The sequence below is a fragment of the Falco rusticolus genome, chromosome 7, assembly GCF_015220075.1.
Source record: "Falco rusticolus isolate bFalRus1 chromosome 7, bFalRus1.pri, whole genome shotgun sequence".
Classification (NCBI taxonomy): Eukaryota; Metazoa; Chordata; class Aves; order Falconiformes; family Falconidae; genus Falco; species Falco rusticolus.
Window position 1 is genome coordinate 57362848 of NC_051193.1, and position 16209 is coordinate 57379056.

The window sequence follows — 16209 nt, forward strand, 5'->3', positions numbered from 1 at the left end:
TCAAAAAGGGAACAACCTTTCTAACAAATGTCCCTTCTCATTTTATGTACCCCTACAAATTTTACAAGAACATAATGTAATTTTTTTGCCCAAGATTCTCGTTTTAGAAAATTAGAGTTCTGATTAAATGCAGTATTTCTGTGGAACAAGCACTCAACTATTCCTATCCATTCTGATCTCAACACTGCTTTTATGCTTAAGACAACTAAAATCCACTGAGTTAAATAAAAAAAGGAAAGCAGAGTTAATCTTGACATGAATATGCAGGGCATAAAAGCAAGCACATGAAGTGGTCTTTGGCAGCAGAAAATATATTTTTTTTGTGTTTCTGTTTCTAGACTGACATGGCCTTTTTTTTCTCTAAAGCAAACAAATGAGTATTTGGTATAAATTGGCAAGAAATGTCTTAATCGAATACCAAAAAAATTTGTTGTCTGTACATGAACACTGCTAAGATTCATCTGATCGGTAATTTCAAAACAGCAAACCACTGCCAAAATAACATGGAGATACTTTTTTTTTTTTTTTTTTGGTCAAATTCATTTGCATCAGAATTAATTTACAAGTGAAAGTCTGCAAGAATAATATGTTCATTTACACACTTTTTTCAATGGCTATCAAGTAAGAATTGAAACCAACAACTACTTGACAGGAGAGAGGGGAGCAACCATCTGTCTTCCCATCCTAATTCCTAATGGGAAGTTTTCATTCACCTCCTTTAGTCAGTCATTAATATTTTACAGTATGGTAAACACCACTATATGCTTACCAGGTCTCAAATGTAATAAGCTGAGTCAATGTGTATGAAAAGTGTATGAAAAAAGAAGTACTCATTACTATTCTCACACTGGCAATATATTCTTGGAGGACAAAAATAACGATCCATTAATAACTCCTGCCAGCTGTTGCAAAGAAAAGGTTATAGAGGCAAAGATGCCATTACTTTGTGCTTCTAAGAATATTTTAATTATTTCAGCAGAATGACTGTTAAAACCATATGTTAAAGCATATAAATAGGACAAAGCTTAAAAAACAACAAAAAAATAACAAGATCATCTTCCTTCAAACTGAGGTCTTACTCTTTTCCAAGGATTATGCATTTCTAATATGTATCTAAAGGTGGCAGCAACTGTTTGTTCTTATAGGCCCAGAACTGATCTTTGAAGAACTTAAAATGCTGTATCACAGCATTCTACCCAGAAGAGTCAAATTAATCCTCAGTGTCAGCCTAACGTTATGACAAGAACCAGGTTGTTCTAATAAACATAACCTGTAGATGACAAAATTTCTGCACACCACTCATCTCCAACTTTGTTTTTTACATCAGTGACATAAAAGCAGTATGACCCGATTCACTTGGCCACTGAACAACAATTAACATAACACAAACCCACTCCAAATTAGACATATTCAAATACCAGAACTCGTATGTTAGAAGGACACAAAAGTGGAAAATATTTCCTACCTCAGACTAAAAATCCTCTACCCCTAAATGCCTGCCTTTTCTTTCCTCTCAAAATAACATTCAGAATGCATGTAAGCTATGGGGAGTGCTCTAAGTTGTAAAGAAAAGACAGACCTGAAATATTTATTACAAGATACCAGTGGGAAGAATCTTACTACGGTCTCCCTAAATTTTAATTTGTTCTTAGTTCTCATAATTAGCACCCACACCTTTAATCAGTTCTCATTATGGCTGTAATGCTAATCAAGCTACAGAAAACAGTCTACCTATTCAGCTCTACAGACTATATGCTTACATGATACTCAAATGAAAATAAAGCAAAAAATGGTGTGGGTCAAGAAGAAGCAGGGGCAGGGCTCTGGACCATAGGGGGAAGTGTGTGTGGCAGGGAGAAGGTGAAGGAGGATGGCAATGAAGAGGGTCTGCATTCCACAGGAACACCCATATTTATTTACAGCTAAGCTCCTAAGCACTTCCTGCAGAAACAGGAGCAGCATGAATTTCACTTTCTTCACTCTTACCCCTTGGGAAGGAATGAGGCTCAATAAGACAAGTAAGCTTGTAAACAAGCCCTTCAAGTTCTTTTACCTTCAGTTCCACTTAGGAAGAAGTATTCTTTGGTGGCATTATTTTATTTTTGAAAATATGCATTAGCTACAAGATACGCATGACATACATGATGTACATCATCACATACGTAAGTATGTGACTGTATGCATACATATATTCTAGTAATCTATTTAAAAAAATAATTGTAGGGTATTCGAAGTTAAACTAACATTTAAAAATAATATTACTTTTAACACAACCCAGAAAGTTCAAAATAATATAACTTAAAACATGAATGCTACCTTGGTAGAGCAGATGGAGTGACATGGTCCATTTGAAATTTGACTGCACTAGGGTTTAAGGATGATTTGAATACACCACTTTGGTTAATGAGCAAAACACCCCAACAAAACAGTAAAACAAAAAACCCAAGCTGCAAATTCTGAACCAAATTTAATTAACTTCAAGCTATATCCTCATGTATGTGTTCTTTGGTTTGCTCAGCTACAGTAGGACCTTAATTTTTCCAGTCAGGATGAATTTGAGATTGACACCATATTTCACTGTATTTGCCACAGCGCCCCCCTCTGATACTTCAGGTTTCAGACTAAACTGGATTTTACCCACAGCAGGCCCGCCCTGGGCTTCTAATGAGGGCCAGCAGGACTGCGGGTGTCTCCCCAGTGTCCGCGCCTGCTAACCACCAGCTCGCAGAACAGCTTCTACAGTCCATGAATGGTGCTGCTTCTGGCCAATTACTGACTCCTTTTGCCTCAAAATAACAGACTAACCAACATAAGCCAGTGACTGAACTAACTTCACCGTATCACATATTACCAAGGAGACCTGCCTTTAATTGAGGGCAACAAGAAGCTGGAGGGCTTTTTATAAGGGCATGTAGTGACAGGTCAAGGGGCAATGGCTTTAAACTGAAAGAGGGTAGATTTAGATTAGATATTAGGAAAAATTGTTTTCTGTGAGCATGATGAGGCTATGGCACAGGTTGCCCAGAGCAGCTGTAGATGCCCCATCCCTGGCAGTGTTCCAGGCCAGGTTGGATGTGCCTCTGAGCAACCTGGTCTGGTGGAAGCCTGTGGCAGGGGTGGTTGGAAACAGATGTTCTTTAAGCCCCCTTTCAACTCAAACCACTCTGTGATTCTATGACATTTCAAAGCTTTTATGACAGTTGTTGGAAGAAGCACGGGTCCACTAGATAAACACATTTAAAATAATGCAAAAGCTTTTGAAGATGACTGAAGGATTAGTGAAACGTGTTCCCCCGTATACTAGACTATTAGGAAAAATGCTAAACAATACTGCAGAAAAAATTTACATAGTTCTGAAAAATTTAGTTTGAAAGGCTAATGTAACCTATTTTTTCATACTTAATTATCTATATTATTAAGACATACCAGCATGAGCGCTAGAACAATGCTTTGTGAATTGAATAAGAATTTAACTGCATGAACACACCAATAAATCTTGTAATTACAGTGTAGCGGCAGAAAACTTAGCATTGCATTAAGAATACCAATCTGAATATGCAAAGGAACAGCAGACATTTAAACAGACTACTGCACCTTACATATTACAAGGCAATTACCAATAATATGTCTGCATTGCCTTTTATAATTATTGATACTGGTTATTTGCTAAATGAGGACTTTTTTTTATTATTTTTGGTAGACTTGCTTAGTGAGGCTGCAACACAGAAGGTCACTGGAATTTTGGGTGAACTATTACTTAGTTTACAGCTAGTATAGTTTCTGTCAATTTAGACTTATCCACAGGGGGTCCGTAAACCAGCGTGAGGAAAAAGTTGACAGTGTGAAGAACAGCAGAAGCATTGCATCCATGAGGAGATTTATTAGTCCTTGGCTCTGTACCACATCACTGAGGCCATGTCTGTGCACAGTCAGAATGACAGGCAAGGAATATGGAAATAGGCACCATCTGGTACCTGAGGTTGGCTGAATAAGCCAATCTTAGTACAGAAGTTGTAACGCAGAGGATGCAGGTATGCTTCATGGGACATGGTAGAGTCTAGTGTGTGTTAAAAAAAACAATAGCAGAAGTCAAGCAGAACTTAAAGAACCTCACTGGCAATTCCTTCCCCCCCCCCCCCACTGTGATGATGCTCATTTAGGGTAAATACTTGGGTCAGTTGAATCAGGAACTCAATTCTGGACAACTCAAACTTATGCAAATAAAATAGTTTCAGAGGCTGAAACGTATGGTGGTTTATTAATACTGACTTATTAGCAAGAATGACAGAAGTGAGAATCATTAGCAAAGAAATAACAAAAGGGCTTGATATGAGATTTCTTCCATATGAAATGCAAAAAATAGTAGAGGATATCTTCTCCTATCAGTGCAGAAACCGCTCCCTCACCACATCAAAAAGAAAACAGAAGGCATCTGGAAAAGGAAAGGGAAAAGTGGAAAGTGAAAAAACAAAGAGGAAGTTTACAAGAAATTTTATGCTTTTTTTAGTATGAGCAGACACTAAAAGAAAAGTATGATTGATGAACAGTTCTGACTTGTAACCACAAAGTTAGTGGTAACCTCAGTATCAGTAGCTAAAATGTAAGCACCAAGCTAGAGATTATTTTCCCCTTCCTCAAGTTTACCTTTGGTGTTTTAGAGGAAAAAGATGCAAGACAAAGTAACAGCCAGAAAAAAAGAACATATAAAGGTGGCTGCACAAAATGTAGTTCTGTCAATAGCATACAGAAACATATTCTAGATGTATGAGAGGTGAATTACCAGAAAGAAATGAATAAGGCTCTCCATATTTATAGTTGATGTTTATTAGGGGGAAGAAATAACAACTAAACAAAACCCCTAGTCAGCTTGTACTTCTCTTCTAGAGACTGGAGTCTCACTGAGAAAGAGAAAACTAATCTTTTTTTTTTTAGCTGTGAAGAACACGGGAGATGTAAGAGTTTCTAAAAGTTTTCTGGTTTAGAGCAAACAAAAAGACTACATTTTCAGAAATTTCAGTCTAAGGGAGCAGATAAACTAGTTTATTTTCCTTAACAATACTTCATGAAACATGTGAAATTCCTCCACAAAAAGACAGTTTTTGTGGCTGTGAAAGTGGATGATAAACGCTAGTTTCACATGTTGACCACACTTTTTTTGACCTAACTGGATGGTTTTTAGTCTATCCTGGAAATTCACCTTGAGATACATGACTTACAAAAACGTAACAAAGCTTTGAACTAACAGATTTCTGTAAAGGTCAAAGTAAATTCCAAAAAAACCATTGAAGTTTACTAATAGGCACTTTTTCAGACGTGAGGAAATGGTAATATAAAACAGGCTCTCAGCAGGAAATATTTCATGCCACTCAAACTTTTCTAGATGGATAAAAGTAGAGATACAAATCAAAATCAAGGTTGCTAAGGAGGAGAATGACTTCTTAGTAGGTGGGTAGGGGATGCTGCCTCTAGAACAGAAGACTAGGGAAGCAAAGATAGTGGAAGAACGTGAAGTGGCGCTTGATGGAGAAATGCTGAAGCCTAGAAGTTTATTACTGTGAAATCAACATATTAAACCCCATGATTTCAAGAAGTAATTAGGCTGCCAGCTCATTTGAGTACAGAATAACTCATGTACAAATCATCTCACGTCCAACTGCACAAAGTACTCCACCTTCGATTGACTTACCTCCCATAATTTTAGACTGGCAGTTGATAAATTCTGGCTTCTTGTCTGTAAGGTATCGTTGGCAAGTGTGATGTAGAACCTGAAAGAATGTGCATTTTTCTGAAGCTGTGCTTGCTACCCATTGGTCAAAAGCATTTTCAAATAGTAAATCAAATTCTGGGGAATCCTAGAAGGAAAAAAAAAACCACACTACTATTACCGCACGTTTATAAATGATTGGAGAAAGATACAGAGCTATTATTTTCAGAAAGATATGTTGGAAAAAGCAGAATGTCCATGCAACCCAAGACTATCCTGGGATTATTTTCCTTTGCACATTTTTAGATGGAAAAAAAACCAACCACCAAAAAAACCAAACCAAGCAGGAGGTTTTTTTCTTGCAGGTATTTTTAATGAGGAATATTCAGCTATGACAAAAATTCCTGAAAACAAAAATACTTAAGATCAAAAAATTAAAAGTTGGAATCTCATAAGAAATCATTGCTATCTACAGATACATATTTACTTGTGTCTTCTACATGTGGCAAGGATTTGCACCTCTCAGCACAAAATCTACTTTCACATTATATTATAGAAGATGCAGTTCTGCTCTCAATGCTCAACTGAAGAAAAAACCAAACAGCAAGTCCCAGTTATTGTAATGTATCATCATAAAGTTTTGCATGTCTCAGAGTAACATGAACAAAAGAGCATTCCCAGAACAAATAAACTCCCATCTGTATCCCATGCTTCAACTGGCAAAATGAATGGATTTTATGCATGTATTGCTAAGTATTTAGCAATATTTGCTAAACACCATTTTGTAATCTAGTAAATGCTTGTATGAATTGATACCACTAGGAATTCACATGAAGACAATTCTGAAAGGAACATATCTAAGCTTAAGAACTTCACAGGACTTTCAGTCGGAGAGTATCACCAGTATGTTATTTATATAGCTGCATAGCAGATGCTGGGAAAGGGCCTAAAGTTCATATCGCTTACCTATCTGTCATTGCTCTCATTTTCATTGTCCCTTTACCCAGAGAAAATATAATTCCATCCCTTGCATTTCAAAAGGCAAGTGTCAAAGGGCTTCTTTTTTGTACGAAAGACTGTAGTGGGTAGCAAGAGATTTTGGTGGACCATTATTAAGATGCTTAGGTGGCTGATCAGAGCATAGCTCTGAACAAACCAAGGGGGTTAGTCACATATTTTGCTGTAAAATGAACACAGTAAAACACTTTGTGATCACACAATATGAGCCACATTCCTAACTTCTAATTCTGCTGTTTTACTACTGAAGGTTTGTATTCATAAGCTTATTACATTTTAGTACGACTTTGCCTTGAGACAGCTCAAGGCAGGCTGTATATTCCACATTAAAGGAATAAATCCAGAACTGTTTAGGTGTGTGGGGGTGTTGCTTTTTTTTGTTTGTTTGTTTAAATCATCATTTACATGCCATTGGCAACTAAACCATACCACCATCCTTTGTAGAAAGATAAGAAATGCAGAAGGATCTGAGGATTGTCCTAGAAAAAAAATGCAAAGTTCATAATATTTCAGAAACTCAAACCTCAGTAACCTCTCCTGTCCTTGCTTCCACTTGCTGCTCTATCTTATAACACAGCTGCATGCCAAAATGGACCCCAAGAGGCTTATAGCTGAAGACAAGGCAAACAAGGCTCTTGTTTTTCTCCTTACAAAGGAGGGAGAGTAGGAAAAAAAGTAGGGGAAGACAGGAAGAAAAAACCCCACATGACTACAAGCTTTGGCCTCCTCCATCTCTCCTATTAAAAATCTATTTGACATATTCCATTGAGTTATTTCTTTTTTGAGAATCTGCACTTAAACCTGTATCTTATTTTTCCAGATGCCTTTTGAATAGTAAAAGAATGCCCGATTCCCAAATCAATTACAAAAATAAGCTCAATTTTAATTTTCTAGAGCTGTTCAGACTCACCCGATTAGGGTCTATACCGTTGACCTGGCGAAGCTGCTCCAGCATCCACTGCGTTCTCCTGACAAAAGACGTAGAGCCTTCAAATTGCTTCACTTTTGTAATAGATGCTTGCGCTGGTTTCTTGTTTGTCACTGAACATATAAAAGAAGAAAAACATATAACTGAAACAGGCTTAATGTTTCAGGAATGTGCTGTTTAGTTTACTGTAGCAGTAGCTGCTTTGCTGGTGTATTTTATACAATGTTCCACTAAGTCACTGTCACTGACATACATGTCACCGATTCCAACAGTAGAACACATTAGTCTTCCTGGATAACGTACTGAAATGCACATTTCTTATTGTCAGAATGATGGTACGATGCCAAATAAGCATTATACAACTTAAAATTAAGATATATTTTAGCCATTATCAGCTTAAGTTGCCAACACTGTGTAAAAAACAGAACTAAAACAAAGGTCTTTCCAACTGCATTTTTACACTTACCTTACTGTTCTCTTTTTCCCATGCTAATTAGCTGAGGTTTCTCATTCCCAGCCTCTTACTCATTTCTTCTTATCATTTTAGACAAGACAAAAAAACCACACACCCCATCTCCATGTAAGTATAAGTCCACTTATGTACCTTTTATTAATTAAAAACAAACAAAAAACCAAACACGAAACTAAAAACCCCAAACTGTTACTTTAGACTGACTTTCATGTTGGTGATTGATTGAAAAAAATACAGGTTTCTCCGGTCTTCTCTCAACATGTCACATGTAGATCACATTTGTATAACCACCAGCATCTATGACATTCAATTCCAAATTTCTAGTTTCCAGCCAACAGACTTAAGTATATGCACTTACCGCACTAAGAAAGTAAACGCACTAAATGAGACAACAGTATGAAAAATATAAAAATTAAGGAATTAAAGTTTGCTCGGTGCCTCCCCCCAAAAATACTAGGTACCACAAAGAAAGATCATAAATCTTTGATGATTTTACTTGTTATAAACAAAATATATGTTAAAACCCACAAACTAAGATATGCAAGACTGCTCTGCTTTTCAAAGTAAACCCTCAATATAAACCACTCCAATTAGTGTACCCTTAACTCAGCATCAGATTTTCAAAGAGTACTTAAACATTAAAGCTAACTTTTCACCAGCAGGAAAACTGGCTTCCTGTATTAGACTCTTTCTCTAAACAAACAGATTTTCTTTTCATCAGTATAACTTTTAACCTCCATTAAAGTTCTGTAAGCAGTTTTAGACACTTTCTATTGTACTTTGCATTTCATTTATCTGCTGCTGTATGTTGTCACTCCCAAACACATTTCCACTTTGTGCGAAGAAATATTTTGTAGAATTCATTGTACTGCACTATCTACCAAAGCTAGTACAGTATTTATTTCTCTCCTTGAACTTTTTATTTCCAAAAATCCTTCTATCTATATGGTCCTCCAGAAAGAGTATTCCTGGAAAAGACACTTTCCTCTGCTTTTAGATACTGGCAATTAAAGGCAGCTTTTAAAATAATCAAGACTTGAATAATAAGATTGCTTATTTTTGTGCACGCCCTTTATCTTTACCCAAATAATTAGGAAAACTAACAGGCTTCTCATTCTGAAGATACATGCTGCATGCACTTCTGCCCTCAGGGGCACAGTTATACAAGATAATGGTGGAACATATAATTCCGTAAAGTTAAAAAGTCAATATTGATAATTCTGATCCTAAGAAACACTTAGGATCAAAATTTACCAATGCACAGACCACTGTCTTGATGATAAATGTACTTTGGGATAGATCAGCCAATGCAGATTAATATGAAAAGTTCTTTTCACTGTCTCAGATTTACACTTTATCAGTTCAGTGTGTGTCTGTGCACATGGAAGTCCAAGCGCCCTTAGAAGAACCTAATCTGATAAACAAAAAATTCATTTCCAAGGAAATTTTAGTAGGTAAAAAAATAAAATTAAAAAATCATTCCACATGGCAGATATTTGTTTTTAAAAGTTACTTTGGAACAGAAAGCATAGTTGGACTCAATATATTGACCAGACTATGGATAAGTACATAATAAACATATTGCCAGAAGTCTCTTAATCAGCAGCTGATGCACTGAGAAGCAAATTGGACAGTATGTGATTCAGAATCGCATGTCAAATAGTACAGAACAGAGAAAATCAATGTAGTATCAGAAAGGCAGCAGCAAAATAATATTAGAACAACTACTGAAATGCAATGACTAGGTATTACTAAGAAGTGAGAATATATAAGAGATTCATTGATTGCTCAATGGCCTATGCACCCAAGCCTAACGATAAGCAGAAGTGTCAGTCATCCTATCTATGCTTTTTCATATATATATATATATATATATATATATATATATACACACACACACTTATATTCTACAGAAGAGATTATAAGGTTCTTGGGTATCTCAGCTATCTTAGGTAGAAATTCAGTCCCAAGTTAGCTGACGAGATCCTCTTAGAAAACACGCTGGTCTCCCTTTAGGTCTCACACTCATAATTACTGCACACAGCCAAACAGACCAAACTGTATTTCACCTTTTAAATCTTGGTATTGCAGGAAAAAGCTAGCATTTCTAGAACATTCAAAACCAACCAGCTACCCACAAACCCACCAAAGATGCTTTAGAACCTTCAGTTCAGTCCATGACAGCTTGACAGTCATTACAACTCTGCGAAACCCGTTGGCAGCTGGGAATACCATCCTCACTAGCTGCTCATTATGTTGCTTTACAAACTAGAGCACTTCCACAAAAGCCACTGAGTGGGTGTTACCTTGCAAACATGTACAAAGTCTTCTCTTAAACCTGAAAAAAACTGGAAGCAATCGCATGCTCCAAGCCACATTCCCTCTCTGACAACGCTGACAACAAATGCATTCGCTAAAATCTTCCACAATCATAATATATCATAATAAAATAAAAGACAATATTTAAGTTATACTTCAATTTTACTCGGATTTTTTGTTTGCTTTGCTTCTTTTATTGTTTAACAGAACTTAACATTATGTTTTCAAAATACGAAGCTGTAGCAGTGTGGACAAAGCACACTTACTTGGAACCTGTAAGTAGATGGTAGGTGATAGGTCCATATGGTATTTCTGTGTGTCATGAGATGCAAATAAATAACCTTTTTTGGTTTTGGTTTTGGTTTTTTTTTTAAAGAACATAGTTATTGGTAAAGTAAGAAAGAATATGTGAGAAGTCAGCTACAGCAATTTATGATGGAAGAGATTGTGAGGGCTTTTTCATATTTCTATTTGTTCTCCTGGGGTTTTTTTGTCTGTTTAGGGTTTGTTTTTTGTTTGCCTTTTTTTTTAAAAAAAAACCCACTATATTAACATACAATCAAAAGTCACCAAGTCAGAAACAGCACTCTGTCTTCTGTGATTGAAGACATTATTAACCATTCTGCATCATAAATAAAATTAAGTTTCAAAGAAGTTGTTAAAGCTTGAAAGGCACACATTTAAGTGAAATACTGTTTCAAAAGGAGATCAGAGAATAGAAGGCTGAAATAGTCAGATCAGAATTAGCTTTAAAGAATGCTGTGACAGAGTCAAGGTGGTCACTGTTCTCATCATTTGGAATACATGGAAACAAAGATATTCATATTCCAGACTAGAATCCAGTACCACGTGAGTGTCTAGCATCTTAAGCAGCAGTTCAATACAGCTCTTCACACAGAAAGCTAAGGAAGACTGAATTCCCAGTCCAACTTCATCTCATCTGCAGTCCAGAATGTGTTGTCTTTACTTTTTCAGTCTCCTAAAGTATCTTTACTTGAATAGAAAAGATAGAAAAATGAAAAATGGCCAATTCCCTAAATATCTACCCCAAAACACACGGCCTTGAGAAACTGTCTGAAAGCCCTAAACCACTGGACTATAATTTTTTATTTATGTTATCACATTTGAAATGCATATTTAAAAAACAGTGTCAGTCCCTGAAGTCTTGACTCTGTGTATCTGTATTTGTTTTGGATGTTCTTTAAATTTGGAACTGGTATTAAGTATTTAATAACTTAAACTCTAGGCAATTAGGAATCTTATGACAAATGGTTTGATTGCCTCACAAAATTTCTAGTCATATCACGTTATATTTCTAAGTATCGAATGACTGAAAGGAAGAAATTAAAAAATATGAAGTCTTGAAAGCAGGCAGTGACTGCTGCAACTGTTCACATTATAACAAACCCCTTTTTTATCTGGGCACTGTGCAGATTAATAAATTAAGCAGCCTTAACTTTCACTGCGGTTGTGTCACTAGCTCTTGAGGGAAAAAAAGTGTGGTAGTGCTAAGTAAGATCACTCAGAAAATTACTTTCATCTATGAAATTATTTCATTTGTGAAAGTGACAGACAGACTCACTCCTGACTGGGCCTGCAGGAGTCTGCTGAAGGCATTGGCTATCTGTGTGGTTCAAAACTATTCATCACTTTAATGTTAGACCAGCATCGCTTATCTGTATGCCAAATCTTGTACAGTGGATACTCATCCCCCAACTCACAAATAACCAATGATGCCAAGTTTGTCAAACTGGCTGTTAATATTTAATGAAGGAAAAAATCTTTAGAATGCACTCAAGACAGCCTAAAGACTTTTTAAAAAAGGTATCTTTGATGAAGAAAAAGTTGAACTCAATACCATGGCAGTGTGATGTGATTTCATGGTCACTCTATCTAGAATATTATCCTACCTTCCTGTGGAAATGTTGCTCTAAAGAAAAACTCTTCACAGTGAGACTAAGTCTAAAAAAACCCAGGAGTTTACTAAACAGCTTTTGATTCAGTCAGAATAAAACCAGCAAATCTTTGATACTGATTTTATTAGAAATGAAGTTATGTATTAGTATTTGTGGTAGAAATGCATTGTTTTTCCAAGCCGGTTCTTAAGGGACAAAAGCAGGTTATAAACACACTTTGACAGAGCTAATTACTCCTCTATACTTTCCAGTTCACCAAAGAAACAACTATTTCTTAAACTTGCAAAAAGCTCATGACTAAAATTCTGACAGTCCTGTACACAATCCCAGTAAGCTATGGCTACCAGATTGGCTGACGATCTGCAATTTCTGATTGTTGAAAAAAACAGTGACTTTTTTTTTTGTTCCTTTGTCCAGTTGCTACTCAATTCTGCAACACCTGAGTACTCAGAGGACAAAGCATGAGTAACCTGTGGAAAGGCCTCAGAAGTCTGAGGAAGCCCAAGACAGGTTTCTTTCTTGCAAATGTCATAAAGTACAAAGGCTCAAAGAAAAGACAACATCAACAAGGCATCTAGAAAGACTGACCCTCATTTGTTATTCTCACCTACAGGATTCCAAAGCAAAAGTAAAGAAGATTTTTCTCTATTCCTCTAACGTGAAGGGTTCTTCCTTCTGTCACAACAACTTTACAATTATTTTCCCCACACACTTCAAAATCTTTTCTTCCCAGAGTGAGGAAATCAGGACTAGGCAGGGGAAAGGCCACTAAGTGTCACATCCACCAACCCTCACAATAGTAGAAACTTGTATTATTGCTGTTCTGTGATTCTGGAAGGTAGTTTGAACTACTACAGTTCAGGCCACACGGTGGTCCTATAAGAAAACTATGGTCCTGGCAAGCAACTTCCAGAATTTCCCAAAACAACTTTTCAACAATCAGACAAATGAAGCGGAGCATTAAGTAAGATGGAGCAAATGGGTACACTCTGACTTATTTAGGTACTAAAGAATAAGGACCAGATACATGAAAGTGTCTTAGAATACTATCTGGATTTCAGGAAAACTGTTTCCAGTCTGCTTCACATAATGGTTGTGAGCTTTTCTATCAACTCTAGCCTTAAGTTTGAATACCAAAACTTGTAGTATTTAATGGGTTTTTTTACAGAAGTTTTAATTAAACACTGATTTAATGAGGAGTCTAAATTAATTCCAGAAATTAAGTGTAGAATTTTGAGCCTTCCCACTGCGGCTGTCCAACTATTGCCTCCTGCAACCTTCGTACCTGTCACGGTTCTTAGACCTCAGCTATCTATAATACAAAGAGATGCTTTGAGAAGACAGTGCTAGTAAGAACTCAGACTTACATTGCCACCTCCAGGATTAATTTTAGATACAGACAAAAAAAAAAAAAAGAATATGTTTGCAGTAGAAGACAGCTAGCCTCACTGCAAAGAAACAAAAGCAGCTGAAACTGGGGCAGGTTTAAATTCCCACTTGCTGCTCGATGCTTGTCAGGTGTCAAAAAGTCTGATAGGTTGAGGTTTGACTTTTCAGAATTGCATTTCCTACTTTTGGCCATATTTCCTCTTTCCTTCCTTTGACAACGCTGCTTTCTCACCATCTGGGATCCAAGAAGCTGAAAGCAGGGACAAGCTGCACAGTTCCCACCTTCTCAATTTGCCAAATAGGACAAGAGGATGTCAGTGGCCCTAAATACACAAGAATTTAAACAACGATAAATCCTTCTGTTTTTTTAGGCACAGCATAATATTTTGACATCAAATTGGAAAATGTGAAGAAAAAAAAGAAGCTTTCAGGTACAGAGGCAAACTACTCATAGATCTAAACATGTACAGTTTTTCCCAGAGCCATTGCCAATAGTTCAAATAACAATTTGCATCACCTGTCTCCTTAAATCAGCATCTACTGCATCACTGTCCATAAGTTGCCAGCCTCACTCTCACTCCTTTCCAGATAATTGAGATTCATATTTCATAGATTTTATGGACTATTCATATATTGTTCAAAATATAGTTTTGTTTAAGCAGTATTTTTTCTTTCTACATGTAAGATATCTTCATCTGCTGAACAGTATATAAAAAATCCAATACTACAAAAATAAGTTACCCTGGAAATTCAGATTAAGGTATGTGGTACCTTCCCAAGATGAAACACAAGACAAACTATTTTTCTGGTGTCTTCAAATAACCCACCCCCCAAAGAAAAAGAAAACCCCAACCAATCCCAAAACACCTTTGGTTTGCAATGACAAAATTTTTGTCATGTGTAAGACACCATGAAGTGCTACATGCCTGAAGTGGGAGCCTGTATGTTCTCCAAACATACCACTGACTGCATTAGTAACAAACTGTTTCTTACAGAGTGCCTTGCCTTTCAGTGTTGCACCTAGTCTTCCATTATACTTACTTTTAACAGACCCATGTAAATACACGTACTTAAAAACAGTTTTTATGCCTATTCAAACACTTCAAGTCCCCATCATACCATACACATTACAGTCCTTACAGTTTCCTGACAGACTAATCCTTCATTCCTAGCAAATTTTTAAACCTAGAAAGACAGATGTATTGCAGTTATAAATTAATAGCTTGCTTGAATTATTCTTCATGTACTACAGCAATATAGTTTAAAGTATTGATACCACAACAACTGCTTCTCATATTGGCACAGTCGTATAGACAAATGCAGTTAATGGGAAGGAATGCCAGACTTCATTTTATAGCCAAAGTTTCTGCTTAACTGTAAATATTTGGAACGTAATCTTATTAAACACATATTCACTCCCAGAGTGACGACTAAACTTCCAGGTTTTGTTCTAATTGCTTTTTACTATTCCATATTGCAAAGCAGCCAACTTCCAAACTTTTCCCACCTTTTTCCCCGCATACAGTCAGCTCAAATTTGAGTTGTGTATATGTTTTTCATTAAAACCTAGTTTGAAGGACAGGATAGTGCTTTGACAGATCTACCATGGCACTGTTACTCAAAAGGAAGACAAAAGGAATTCCAGTCAGGTGCAAGGGAAGAGGGAGTCCTGACAACTCAGGGATCAGTCTTCATCAGGGACCTCTCAGCCAGCACAGAGCTCCTGGTGATCCTGGCCTAACGCATTTCACATTACTAGTTCATCTTGTCCTGGGATGGTAGAGCTCCACCTTTTAACTAGAAGGTATTTGGTGACCAAGAATTTCAGCCCAGCACAGCATGTGCCCTTCTGTATTAGTCTGGATCATCCACAGCTTCAATCTTCTTTGCTCTCTTTCCCTTAAAAAGGCGGCAGCATCCTGCACAGACTGCTGACCAGGATACTTTAAATAGCCTTTTAAGCATTTACACACACTTCAGAAAATAGCACTTCAATCTAGTTTAGAAACCAAAGCTCAAGATACAGAACACAGTGAATATTTGTGTGAATATTTGTGTGGGTGACTTGAGATACTCCTCTTATCACGTTCTGGTCACTTCAGCACCTGCAACTATGGAGAACCAGTTAAAGTCAATACCACAAAAGTATTTCTAAACTTAATAAGTGGAATTTGGCATAATTCCTGTACAAGTTAACAGATGTGCATCCGCATGCAGAGAGTACACTAGGAATTACCTCACCAGCCTGAAAACAATGTTTGAACTTCACAGCAAGTGTCCTGAGGGGCAGGAAGAGGCTCTGGAAAATTAAAGTTTGAATTCATTACTCAGTAACTCACACAAAAAGTATGGTGTTAAAAAAATAGTTCTCCATGTCTAAGTTTGCTTAGATAACTTGACAGGCTTCAAGTTCTGGAACAAACTGGCCAATGACTTTTAACATCCTACAGTCTAAGAGGACCCT

At 36.7% G+C, this 16209-nt stretch overlaps 1 protein-coding gene across 1 annotated transcript in view; it reads right to left on the bottom strand.

Annotated features, from left to right (window-relative positions):
- STXBP6 (syntaxin binding protein 6) overlaps positions 1 to 16209 on the bottom strand; it is a 121955-nt gene that overhangs the window by 27303 nt on the left and 78443 nt on the right. The window contains exons 3-4 of the mRNA XM_037395239.1: positions 7632 to 7762; positions 5687 to 5852 (exon numbers count right to left, since the gene is read on the bottom strand). Coding sequence (XP_037251136.1) covers positions 5687 to 5852; positions 7632 to 7762 — 297 coding nt within the window. The remainder of the gene's footprint in view (positions 1 to 5686; positions 5853 to 7631; positions 7763 to 16209) is intronic.